The following is a 13,660-nucleotide window of genomic DNA, read 5'->3' as shown; positions in this document are numbered from 1 at the left end:
TATAGACAATTATAATTTCCCCATTTTTTTCCCTCAACTGCTCAGAAGATGGATCCCTGTCCATAAATAGACTGTTTTGTGTTAATCTCCTCACTGTCCATGTGAGTGTTCAAAGAATTAGCGGGAGATATTTAGTCCTTTCCGTGTCCAGGTTCTGAATGTTAGCGCTGGGAATGGGACTGTCACCATTATAGCATTCAGTTTACAACATCAAACACTCCCAGGACAGGTACAGCACGGGGTTAGATACAGAGTAAAGGTCCCTCTACACCGTCCCCACCAAACACTCCCAGGACAAGTACAGCACGGGGTTAGATACAGAGTAAAGCTCCCTCTACAACGTCCCCATCAAACACTCCCAGGACAGGTACAGCACGGGGTTAGATACAGAGTAAAGCTCCCTCTACACTGTCCCCATCAAACACTCCCAGGACAGGTACAGCACAGGGTTAGATACAGAGTAAAGCTCCCTCTACACTGTCCCCATCAAACACTCCCAGGACAGGTACAGCACAGGGTTAGATACAGAGTAAAGCTCCCTCTACAACGTCCCCATCAAACACTCCCAGGACAGGTACAGCACGGGGTTAGATACAGAGTAAAGCTCCATCTACACTGTCCCCATCAAACACTCCCAGGACAGGTACAGCACAGGGTTAGATACAGAGTAAAGCTCCCTCTACACTGTCCCCATCAAACACTCCCAGGACAGGTACAGCACGGGGTTAAATACAGAGTAAAGCTCCCTCTACACTGTCCCCATCAAACACTCCCAGGACAGGTACAGCACAGGGTTAGATACAGAGTAAAGCTCCCTCTACACTGTCCCCATCAAACACTCCCAGGACAGGTACAGCATGCTGTTAGATACAGAGTAAAGCTCCCTCTACACTGTCCCATCAAACACACCCAGGACAGGTACAGCACGGGGTTAGATACAGAGTAAAGCTCCCTCTACAACGTCCCCATCAAACACTCCCAGGACAGGTACAGCACGGGGTTAGATACAGAGTAAAGCTCCATCTACACTGTCCCCATCAAACACTCCCAGGACAGGTACAGCACAGGGTTAGATACAGAGTAAAGCTCCCTCTACACTGTCCCCATCAAACACTCCCAGGACAGGTACAGCACAGGGTTAGATACAGAGTAAAGCTCCCTCTACACTGTCCCCATCAAACACTCCCAGGACAGGTACAGCACAGGGTTAGATACAGAGTAAAGCTCCCTCTACACTGTCCCATCAAACACACCCAGGACAGGTACAGCACGGGGTTAGATACAGAGTAAAGCTCCCTCTACACTGTCCCCATCAAACATTCCCAGGACAGGTGCAGCACAGGGTTAGATACAGAGTAAAGCTCCCTCTACACCGTTCCCATCAAACACTCCCAGGACAGTTACAGCATGGGGTTAGATACAGAGTAAAGCTCCCTCTACACTCACCCCGGGCAGATCACTGCGCAGTAAGCCAAACTGGAAGAGGTCTGGGAAGGTCTCAGTTGTGAGTGCTCCCTCCTGCCCCCAAAACAATCCCCGTGAGATCCCACTACCCTCCCAAGCAGCCAGGAGACAACAGCAGAACCTGCTCCTTCTGTATTAACCAAAGTAGGGAGGTTATGCTTCAGTTATACAGGGCACTGGTGAGACCACATCTGGAGCACTGTGTACAGTATTGGTCTCCTTATTTAAGGAAAGATGTAAATGAGTTGGAAGCAGTTCAGAGAAGGTTTCCCAGACTAATACCTGGAATGGGCGGGTTGTCTTATGAGGAAAGGTTGGACAGACTAGGCTTGTATCCGCTGGAGTTTAGAAGAGTAAGAGGCGACTTGATTGAAACCTTTAAGATCCTGAGGGGTCTTGACAGGGTGGATGTGGAGAGGATGTTTCCTCTTGTGGGAGAATCGAGAACTAGGGGTCACTGTTTAAAAATAAGGGGTCACCCATTTAAGACAGAGATGAGGAGAAATGTTTTCTCTCTGAGAGGGTTGTGAGTTTTTGGAACTCTCTTCCTGAAAAGGCAATGGAAGCAGAGTCTTTGAATATTTATAAGGCAGATGTGGATCGATTCTTGGTACGCAAGGGGGTGATAGGTTATCAGGGTTAGGTGAGAGGTTACAGGCAGATCAGCCAGGATATTATTGAATGGCGGAGCAGGATTGAGGGGCTGAGTGGCCTAATCCTGCTCCTAATTCAGCTCACACCTGAAAATAAAAACGGACCAGCAGGCTAGGGTGCCTGGATAATGCCTGGTCCCCACAAAATCCGAACAGCAGACAGAGCGGGCAGGAGAGAAAGGGAATGGGTGGCGAGAGGAAGAAATGGAGTGAATATTCAACAAAAGAAATCACTCCTAAAGATTAGAGTGCAGCCGTGGCCCAGACCAGGATTCACACGATACACAAGGACACAGACATCATTCGACAGTGACAGGATAGAGGGAAGGCAAGCAGCGAGGCAGCGGATCAGTGCACAGAACAGCCCAACAAACCCTCATTTGTTTGGAAACTGGGAGTTCCACCGTTGGTTTTAAAATTAGAATGGGGGATTATTTTCCATTCAGGATATTTCTGCTGGGGTCAGGAGGAACAGTACAGAAGCCACTACCAGCAGCAGGGCAGATCGGCGTCGCAGTGTCGGTATCGGCCATAGGGTGGCGCCACAGCCAGCACATGGACCTGAACTCGATTGAGGAAGGGAAGTCTGGGTATGGCCACAACACTCCCCGAACACCTCTTCATCCTGTTTCTCGAACACACCTATCAACAGCTGCTGTGCTTTCAACAGAGAGACAGCATCGCACTTCCTCACGCCTCAACTAAAATCACAACTAACTGGAAATTGGACCCACAACAAGAGCAAAGGCACGAGTACTGTACCCCAGTGTTATACAGTGACAGACCCGTCCCCACCAGTACTGTACCCCAGTGTTATACAGTGACAGACCCGTCCCCACCAGTACTGTACCCCAGTGTTATACAGTGACAGACCTGTCCCCACCAGTACTGTACCCCAGTGTTATACAGTGACAGACCCGTCCCCACCAGTACTGTACCCCAGTGTTATACAGTGACAGACCCGTCCCCACCAGTACTGTACCCCAGTGTTATACAGTGACAGACCCGTCCCCACCAGTACTGTACCCCAATGTTATACAGTGACAGACCTGTCCCCACCAGTACTGTACCCCAGTGTTAGACAGTGACAGACCCGTCCCCGCCAGTACTACACCCCAGTGTTATACAGTGACAGACCCGTCCCCGCCAGTACTGTACCCCAGTGTTATACAGTGACAGACCCGTCCCCGCCAGTACTGCACCCCAGTGTTATACAGTGACAGACCTGTCCCCGCCAGTACTGTACCCCAGTGTTATACAGTGACAGACCTGTCCCCACCAGTACTGTACCCCAGTGTTATACAGTGACAGACCCGTCCCCACCAGTACTGTACCCCAGTGTTATACAGTGACAGACCCGTCCCCACCAGTACTGTACCCCAGTGTTATACAGTGACAGACCTGCCCCTACCAGTACTGTACCCCAGTGTTATACAGTGTCAGACCTGTCCCCGCCAGTACTGTACCCCAGTGTTATACAGTGACAGACCCGTCCCTGCCAGTACTGCACCCCAGTGTTATACAGTGACAGACCCGTCCCCACCAGTACTGTACCCAGTGTTATACAGTGACAGACCCGTCCCCACCAGTACTGTACCCCAGTGTTATACAGTGACAGACCCATCCCCACCAGTACTGTACCCCAGTGTTATACAGTGACAGACCGATCCCCACCAGTACTGTACCCCAGTGTTATACAGTGACAGACCCATCCCCACCAGTGCTGTACCCCAGTGTTATACAGTGACAGACCCATCCCCACCAGTACTGTACCCCAGTGTTATACAGTGACAGACCCGTCCCCACCAGTACTGTACCCCAGTGTTATACAGTGACAGACCCGTCCCCATGAGTACTGTACCCCAGTGTTATACAGTGACAGACCCGTCCCCACCAGTACTGTACCCCAGTGTTATACAGTGACAGACCCGTCCCCACGAGTACTGTACCCCAGTGTTATATAGTGACAGACCCGTCCCCACCAGTACTGTACCCCAGTGTTATACAGTGACAGACCCGACCCCACCAGTACTGTACCCCAGTGTTATACACTGACAGACCTGTCCCCACCAGTACTGTACCCCAGTGTTATACAGTGACAGACCCGTCCCCACCAGTACTGTACCCCAATGTTATACAGTGACAGACCCGTCCCCACCAGTACTGTACCCCAGTGTTATACAGTGACAGACCCGTCCCCGCCAGTACTGTACACCAGTGTTATACAGTGACAGACCTGTCCCCACCAGTACTGTACCCCAGTGTTATACAGTGACAGACCTGTCCCTACCAGTACTGTACCCCAGTGTTAGACAGTGACAGACCCGTCCCCACCAGTACTGTACCCCAGTGTTATACAGTGACAGACCAGTCCCCACCAGTACTGTACCCCAGTGTTAGACAGTGACAGACCTGTCCCCACCCGTACTGTACCCCAGTGTTATACAGTGACAGACCCGTCCCCACCAGTACTGTACCCCAGTGTGACACAGTGACAGACCCGTCCCCACCAGTACTGTACCCCAGTGTTATACAGTGACAGACCCGTCCCCACCAGTACTGTACCCCAGTGTTATACAGTGACAGACCCGTCCCCACCAGTACTGTACCCCAGTGTTATACAGTGACAGACCCGTCCCCACCAGTACTGTACCCCAGTGTTATACAGTGACAGACCTGTCCCCACCAGTACTGTACCCCAATGTGATACAGTGTCAGACCTGTCCCCACCAGTACTGTACCCCAGTGTGACACAGTGAAAGACCCGTCCCCACCAGTACTGTACACCAGTGTGACATAGTGACAGACCCGTCCCCACCAGTACTGTACCCCAGTGTTATACAGTGACAGACCCGTCCCCACCAGTACTGTACCCCAGTGTTATACAGTGACAGACCTGTCCCCACCAGTACTGTACCCCAATGTTATACAGTGACAGACCCGTCCCCACCAGTACTGTACCCCAGTGTGACACAGTGACAGACCCATCCCCACCAGTACTGTACCCCAATGTTATACAGTGACAGACCCGTCCCCACCAGTACTGTACCCCAGTGTTATACAGTGAGAGACCTGTGCCCACCAGTACTGTACCCCAGTGTTATACAGTGACAGACCTGTCCCCACCAGTACTGTACCCCAGTGTTATAGAGTGACAGACCCGTCCCCACCAGTACTGTACCCCAGTGTGACACAGTGACAGACCCGTCCCCACCAGTACTGTACCCCAGTGTTACACAGTGACAGACCCGTCCCCACCAGTACTGTACCCCAGTGTTAGACAGTGACAGACCCGTCCCCACCAGTACTGTACCCCAGTGTTATACAGTGACAGACCCGTCCCACCAGTACTGTATCCCAGTGTTATACAGTGACAGACCCGTCCCCACCAGTACTGTACCCCAGTGTTAGACAGTGACAGACCTGTCCCCACCCGCACTGTACCCCAGTGTTATACAGTGACAGACCCGTCCCCACCAGTACTGTACCCCAGTGTTATACAGTGACAGACCCGTCCCCACCAGTACTGTACCCCAGTGTTATACAGTGACAGACCCGTCCCCACCAGTACTGTACCCCATTGTTATACAGTGACAGACCCGTCCCCACCAGTACTGTACCCCAGTGTTATACAGTGACAGACCCATCCCCACCAGTACTGTACCCCAGTGTTATACAGTGACAGACCTGTCCCCACCAGTACTGTACCCCAGTGTTATACAGTGACAGAACCGTCCTCACCAGTACTGTACCCCAGTGTTATACAGTGACAGACCCATCCCCACCAGTGCTGTACCCCAGTGTTATACAGTGACAGAACCATCCCCACCAGTACTGTACCCCGGTGTTATACAGTGACAAACCCATCCCCACCAGTACTGTACCCCAGTATTATACAGTGACAGACCTGTCCCCACCAGCACTGTACCCCAGTGTTATACAGTGACAGACCCGTCCCCACCTGTACTGTACCCCAGTGTTATACAGTGACAGACCTGTCCCCACCAGTACTGTACCCCAATGTGATACAGTGTCAGACCTGTCCCCACCAGTACTGTACCCCAGTGTGACACAATGAAAGACCCGTCCCCACCAGTACTGTACCCCAGTGTGACATAGTGACAGACCCGTCCCCACCAGTACTGTACCCCAGTGTTATACAGTGACAGACCCGTCCCCACCAGTACTGTACCCCAGTGTTATACAGTGACAGACCTGTCCCCACCAGTACTGTACCCCAATGTTATACAGTGACAGACCCGTCCCCACCAGTACTGTACCCCAGTGTGACACAGTGACAGACCCGTCCCCACTAGTACTGTACCCCAATGTTATACAGTGACAGACCCGTCCCCACCAGTACTGTACCCCAGTGTTATACAGTGAGAGACCTGTCCCCACCAGTACTGTACCCCAGTGTTATACAGTGACAGACCTGTCCCCACCAGTACTGTACCCCAATGTTATACAGTGACAGACCCGTCCCCACCAGTACTTTACCCCAGTGTTATACAGTGACAGACCTGTCCCCACCAGTACTGTACCCCAGTGTGACACAGTGACAGACCCGTCCCCACCACTACTGTACCCCAGTGTTATACAGTGACAGACCCGTCCCCACCAGTACTGTACCCCAGTGTTATAGAGTGACAGACCCGTCCCCGCCAGTACTGTACCCCAGTGTTATAGAGTGACAGACCCGTCCCCACCAGTACTGTACCCCAGTGTGACACAGTGACAGACCCGTCCCCACCAGTACTGTACCCCATTGTTACACAGTGACAGACCCGTCCCCACCAGTACTGTACCCCAGTGTTACACAGTGACAGACCTGTTCCCACCAGTACTGTACCCCAGTGTTATACAGTGACAGACCCGCCCCACCAGTACTGTACCCTATTGTTATACAGTGACAGACCTGTCCCCACCAGTACTGTACCCCAGTGTTATACAGTGACAGACCTGTCCCCACCAGAACTGCACCCCAGTGTTACACAGTGACAGACCCGTCCGCACCAGTACTGTACCCCAGTGTTATACAGTGACAGACCCGTCCCCACCAGTACTGTTCCCCAGTGTTGTACAGTGACAGACCCGTCTCCACCAGTACTGTACCCCAGTGTTATACAGTGACAGACCCGTCCCCACCAGTATTGTACCCATTATACAGTGACAGCCCTGTCCCCACCAGTACTGTACCCCAGTGTTATACAGTGACAGACCTGTCCCCACCAGTATTGTACCCCAGTATTATACAGTGACAGACCTGTCCCCACCAGTACTGTACCCCAGTGTGACACAGTGAAAGACCCGTCCCCACCAGTACTGTACCCCAGTGTGACATAGTGACAGACCCGTCCCCACCAGTACTGTACCCCAGTGTTATACAGTGACAGACCCGTCCCCACCAGTACTGTACCCCAGTGTTATACAGTGACAGACCTGTCCCCACCAGTACTGTACCCCAATGTGATACAGTGTCAGACCTGTCCCCACCAGTACTGTACCCCAGTGTGACACAGTGAAAGACCCGTCCCCACCAGTACTGTACCCCAGTGTGACATAGTGACAGACCCGTCCCCACCAGTACTGTACCCCAGTGTTATACAGTGACAGACCCGTCCCCACCAGTACTGTACCCCAGTGTTATACAGTGACAGACCTGTCCCCACCAGTACTGTACCCCAATGTTATACAGTGACAGACCCGTCCCCACCAGTACTGTACCCCAGTGTGACACAGTGACAGACCCGTCCCCACTAGTACTGTACCCCAATGTTATACAGTGACAGACCCGTCCCCACCAGTACTGTACCCCAGTGTTATACAGTGAGAGACCTGTCCCCACCAGTACTGTACCCCAGTGTTATACAGTGACAGACCTGTCCCCACCAGTACTGTACCCCAATGTTATACAGTGACAGACCCGTCCCCACCAGTACTTTACCCCAGTGTTATACAGTGACAGACCTGTCCCCACCAGTACTGTACCCCAGTGTGACACAGTGACAGACCCGTCCCCACCACTACTGTACCCCAGTGTTATACAGTTACAGACCCGTCCCCACCAGTACTGTACCCCAGTGTTATAGAGTGACAGACCCGTCCCCGCCAGTACTGTACCCCAGTGTTATAGAGTGACAGACCCGTCCCCACCAGTACTGTACCCCAGTGTGACACAGTGACAGACCCGTCCCCACCAGTACTGTACCCCAGTGTTACACAGTGACAGACCCGTCCCCACCAGTACTGTACCCCAGTGTTACACAGTGACAGACCTGTTCCCACCAGTACTGTACCCCAGTGTTATACAGTGACAGACCCGCCCCACCAGTACTGTACCCTATTGTTATACAGTGACAGACCTGTCCCCACCAGTACTGTACCCCAGTGTTATACAGTGACAGACCTGTCCCCACCAGAACTGCACCCCAGTGTTACACAGTGACAGACCCGTCCGCACCAGTACTGTACCCCAGTGTTATACAGTGACAGACCCGTCCCCACCAGTACTGTTCCCCAGTGTTGTACAGTGACAGACCCGTCTCCACCAGTACTGTACCCCAGTGTTATACAGTGACAGACCCGTCCCCACCAGTATTGTACCCATTATACAGTGACAGCCCTGTCCCCACCAGTACTGTACCCCAGTGTTATACAGTGACAGACCTGTCCCCACCAGTATTGTACCCCAGTATTATACAGTGACAGACCTGTCCCCACCAGTACTGTACCCCAGTGTCATACAGTGACAGACCCGTCCCCACCAGTACTGTACCCCAGTGTTATACAGTGACAGACCCGTCCCCCACCAGTACCTTACCCCAGTGTTATAAAGTGACATACCCATTCCCACCAGTACTGTACCCCAGTGTTATACAGTGACAGACCTGTCCCCACCAGTACTGTTCCCCAGTGTTATACAGTGACAGACCTGTCCCCACCAGTACTGTACCCCAGTGTTATACAGTGACAGACCCGTCCCCACCAGTACTGTACCCCAGTATTATACAGTGACAGACCTGTCCCCACCAGTACTGTTCCCAAGCACTGTCCAGTGCCTGTCAGTGGTGTTAAGGAGGGGTAGGGGGGTTGTGAGAAGAATGGAATCCGCCCGGTTTTCTGCTCCTGAACACTATCTCGTGACCCCGCTGGGAAATCCTGGTCTTTGAATAACGAACAGAACCCCAAAGCGTTACCCATACAGGGTCGCCCTCCTGTTCACTCTCCAGAATCCAAGGTGCACAACTTGAAAAGGGCTGAGTGTGCCCGGCAAACCTGGGGGGTCCCAGACAGAGGCAGCAGCAGCCAGGGCTGGGGCGGCCAGTGTGGTGGGGGGTGCCATGCGGGAGTGGGGTTGGCAATTGGCCACAATACCCCAAACTGGCATGGGGCACCATGAAGTCAGAGCTGAAATGCTCGAGCGCTAAAGCGGAATTCTGGCTTTGGCGTGGGCAACTCTCCGACATCCCACATCGCTTTCCTCCAGCTTTCATTCGAGTTTCTTAAAGGGGCAATAGACCAGCAGCCTGCGGGCAAACAGGGATTCTGTGACAGGAAGATGCTCTCACAACTGCAGCCCACCCTGTACCGCCTGCGCCCTGGACGCAGAGCTGAAGGGGTCTCTCGGGGCTGCGGGTGGTGGGGGTAGAGGTGTTTGACAATCGCCCACTGCCAGCGTCCCGGCTATCGGGGGAAGGGAGACTTGCAGCCGAGGGGGTCCCCAAATAAAGCAAGAGCAAACGCGCAGCTTTGAATAGAAAGCAGCCGCTGTGCTCTCCCAGGCACGCAGAGGTGCAGAGCGAGTGGAAATCCTGCAGCATTACATCAGGCGAGTCACACACATGTTTGACGGGCCCTGGGGATCAAGTGTAAGCAACCGAGGAAATCTCACAACATCTGGACTGCTTGTCCGGCGCTGAATGCATTCGCAACACTCATGTCACCACTTGGCATTCTCTCTCTCTCTCTCTCTCTCTGTGTATCGTGGACCCCCTTCTCATGGGTACACACCCAGTTCGAGTCACATAGGACTTGGGAACAGGAGGAGGCCATTCAGCCCCTCCAGCCTGCTCTGCCATTCGATAAGATCATGGCTGATCTGATTGTGGTCTCAACTCCACTTTCCTGTCTGTCCCCTTGACTCCCTGGTCTAATGAGATGTCAGCCTTATATAAATTCAACAACCCAGCCCTCCAGTGATTTCCAAAGAGAATTCCACAGACTAATGACCCTCACGAGAAGATTTCTCCTCATCTCCGTCTTAAAAGGGTGACCCTCTTTATTCATAAGTGGTGTCTCCTCGTTCCAGCTGAACATGTGATAAGGGTGTGAGGGCTGAGGGGAATTGGGGGGGAGCACAGAAGGGAGTGGGGGAGGGGAACAGAACAAGGCATTTCTCCAACTGCCCGGTTGAGGCTCTGCCCGCCCTGCCTTGGCACTACCCGGAGATGGACCCTTCACCGAATGTTCTGGCATCTCTGCCGCCTCGGAGTGGCATTCAACAATGACCCTACCCTCACCATCTGGCTGCAACCCCACCTGCCACCAGCCCCCTCCCCCCTCCCCGGATCACCTCGAGAGGTTACAGATTGCTTCTGGGAGCTGCCCAGAGTTGGGAATTGTGTTCGGAAGCAGGCAGCCGCAGCAGCCATTCCGGGCAACTGGGAAAACCAGGACCGCTCAGCGTCTGGGCAACACTCGGGAATGTCCCCCAGGGTTCGTCTGACGTCTGGGTCAGTGCCGCTGCAGGAAAGGAGGGCTGGATCCGCCCCATCTCACACCAGCGCTGGAGTGGGCAGAACGCCCACAGCCACAGGGCACTGGCTGCCCTGGCACTCTTCGAGTTATAGAGCATTCAAAAAAAAACAGGACAAGGACTGAGCATCGGGAGGTGGCAAATCTTTCAGAAATAATCCAGTTAAACACAGCCAGAGTTCAACAAGAGGGGGGGCTCTCTCCTGTACATTATAGCAAAGGGGCAGGTCTCGGAGGGAGGGGGGTCACCTCTACAGTAAAGTTGGGAGGGGGGTATCGCCTCTACAGTAAAGTTGGGAGGGGGGTATCGCCTCTACAGTAAAGTTGGGAGGGGGGTATCGCCTCTACAGTAAAGTTGGGAGGGGGGTATCGCCTCTACAGTAAAGTTGGGAGGGGGGTATCGCCTCTACAGTAAAGTTGGGAGGGGGGTATCGCCTCTACAGTAAAGTTGGGAGGGGGGTATCGCCTCTACAGTAAAGTTGGGAGGGGGGTATCGCCTCTACAGTAAAGTTGGGAGGGGGGTATCGCCTCTACAGTAAAGTTGGGAGGGGGGTATCGCCTCTACAGTAAAGTTGGGAGGGGGGTATCGCCTCTACAGTAAAGTTGAGGGGGGGTATCGCCTCTACGGTAAAGTTGAGGGGGGGTATCGCCTCTACGGTAAAGTTGAGGGGGGGTATCGCCTCTACAGTAAAGTTGAGGGGGGGTATCGCCTCTACAGTAAAGTTGAGGGGGGGTATCGCCTCTACGGTAAAGTTGAGGGGGGGTATCGCCTCTACAGTAAAGTTGAGGGGGGGTATCGCCTCTACGGTAAAGTTGAGGGGGGGTATCGCCTCTACAGTAAAGTTGAGGGGGGTATCGCCTCTACAATAGGGAGTTGGGGAGTTCCAGACACGGTAAAGAAACTGTGAGGCTGGAATGGGAGTTGGGTCTGAGGGTAGAAAATTAAAATCTTCTGTAAAGCAGAGTTGAGTTGACTCAAACTCCCCCCCACCCCCACCCTGCCCAGGTAGGGTCCGGGGTCCGGGCCCCGCTATTCAAAGCCTGTCCCCGGTCAGGAAACACACAAGTTGGGCTGAACAAATCCTACACACACACACACAGTCTCCCAGCTCCAGAGAGAGAGGGAGAGAGAGAGACCAACCTCCTGGCTCTGAGCTGAAACTAGGAGGCTCCTGGATTCTGCACTCGGTCCCCTGTGCCCTCAGCTCACCCCTTGGGGTGATGCCCCAGATTGGGCAATGCCCCTTTTGCCCAGCTTGGGCTGCCCAACGCCAACAAATAAATCATTGAAATAAACGAGGACAAAAGGGGGGGGGAAAAAAACACCGTTAGCGACTTACAGTTAAAATCTTCTAATGCAACTTTTTTTTTTGGTGGTTTTAAGAAATCAGATATTTCCAAAAAAAAAAGGGCAAATTGCTTTTTTTGTTCCCCCTGCCTGAAATCAGTTGTTGAAAGTTTGCAAAACTTTCTTCTCTCTCTGTGAAATTGTTGGTTAAAAAAAAAATAAAACACTTTTTAAAGAAAGAAAAAGATCCAAAAAAGTTCCAGACACTCACGTTCCTGGGTTGGGAATGTAAAACTCTACGGCAAAACCGAAATAGCTGTTCTGGGGTCCGCTGTATACGGTGGGGCTGAGAGAGTCCAGGTTAAATCCCACTGAGCCAGAGGAAAACACATAGACCAGGCAACAGCTGAAGAACTGGCTGAAGCTATGTCCAAAGGCAGCCGCAGAGCTCATGGCTGCTACTCTCGCTGTCTGCTCCCGGCAACTAAATCACTCAGTCCTCTCGCATGGGCCAGCCCCAGGCTCACTGGAAGAACAGAAACTACCACCAGAGACCCTGATCTTTCAGCTGACAAAGGGTGTTCCCGAAACATGAGGTCATTTGGATAAGGGAGGGGTTTAAGCAAGTTTACTGCTTAAATGGTGTTCGCGTTATCCACCCACCACCACCACCCCCTCTTATCATGGAAAATCCCGCTCCCATGCACCAGGTCCCTGATCAAACGTCTACACTGTGTGTCTGTGCTCTCCACAAGGTGCTGACTCTCTCCTATTGCAACCAGCACACAGCCTCACCCAAGTCACCATCTGCATGATGTTCTCCTGGCCACTTTGCCAGGCACACACGCAGCCTCCTCTCCCCCACTTTCCGGTTTGGGTCAGTGCTTTTAAGAATCAGCAGCAGCAGCAGCAGCAGCAAAACGCTGGCTGACTTGCCCCTCTTCCCCATCTCCTGTCCCAGCTGAGGCTGAGGGAGCCTTTACCCAGACGGTAGCCAGGTTGCCACAGCGACTTCAACCCCCTCAGCCACTCCAGTCACTTTGCACCAGCTCCATTGGGTTTGCTGTGCCCCTCCCTCCCTGTGTGGACTCCCAGCCAGGCTGGGTCAGGAGGGGGTGTGGAGTGAGGGGCAGGAGTACCTCACTGTCCTGCAGAACAATATTTACCCTTCAGTGCTATCCCAATCCAGAGCACTTCATATCCCGGGTTGGGTCACCGGGACAGATTATCCCAGGTTGGGACATGGGGACAGATTATCCCAGGTTGGGACATGGGGACAGATTATCCCAGGTTGGGACATGGGGACAGATTATCCCAGGTTGGGACATGGGGACAGATTATCCCAGGTTGGGACATCGGGACAGATTATCCCAGTTTGGGACATTGGAACTGATTATCCCAGGTTGGTACACGGAGACAGATTATCCAAGATTGGGACATGGGGACAGATTATCCCAGGTTGGGACATTGGGACAGATTATCCCAGTTTGGGACATCG

At 53.0% G+C, this 13,660-nt stretch overlaps 1 protein-coding gene across 1 annotated transcript in view; it reads right to left on the bottom strand.

Moving 5' to 3' along the window:
- The window catches only part of LOC144672669 (integrin alpha-5-like), a 142,308-nt gene extending 129,511 nt beyond the window's left edge, over positions 1 to 12,797 (bottom strand). The window contains 2 exon segments of the mRNA XM_078534551.1: positions 12,434 to 12,650; positions 12,653 to 12,797. Of these exon segments, the coding sequence (XP_078390677.1) occupies positions 12,434 to 12,650; positions 12,653 to 12,755 (320 nt within the window). The 5' untranslated portion in view covers positions 12,756 to 12,797.
- Between the last annotated feature and the right edge of the window lie 863 nt (positions 12,798 to 13,660).

Source organism: Cetorhinus maximus, chromosome X, assembly GCF_964194155.1.
Source record: "Cetorhinus maximus chromosome X, sCetMax3.hap1.1, whole genome shotgun sequence".
Classification (NCBI taxonomy): Eukaryota; Metazoa; Chordata; class Chondrichthyes; order Lamniformes; family Cetorhinidae; genus Cetorhinus; species Cetorhinus maximus.
The sequence above is the reverse complement of the archived record's forward strand: the minus strand, read 5'-3'. Positions and strand labels throughout refer to the sequence as shown.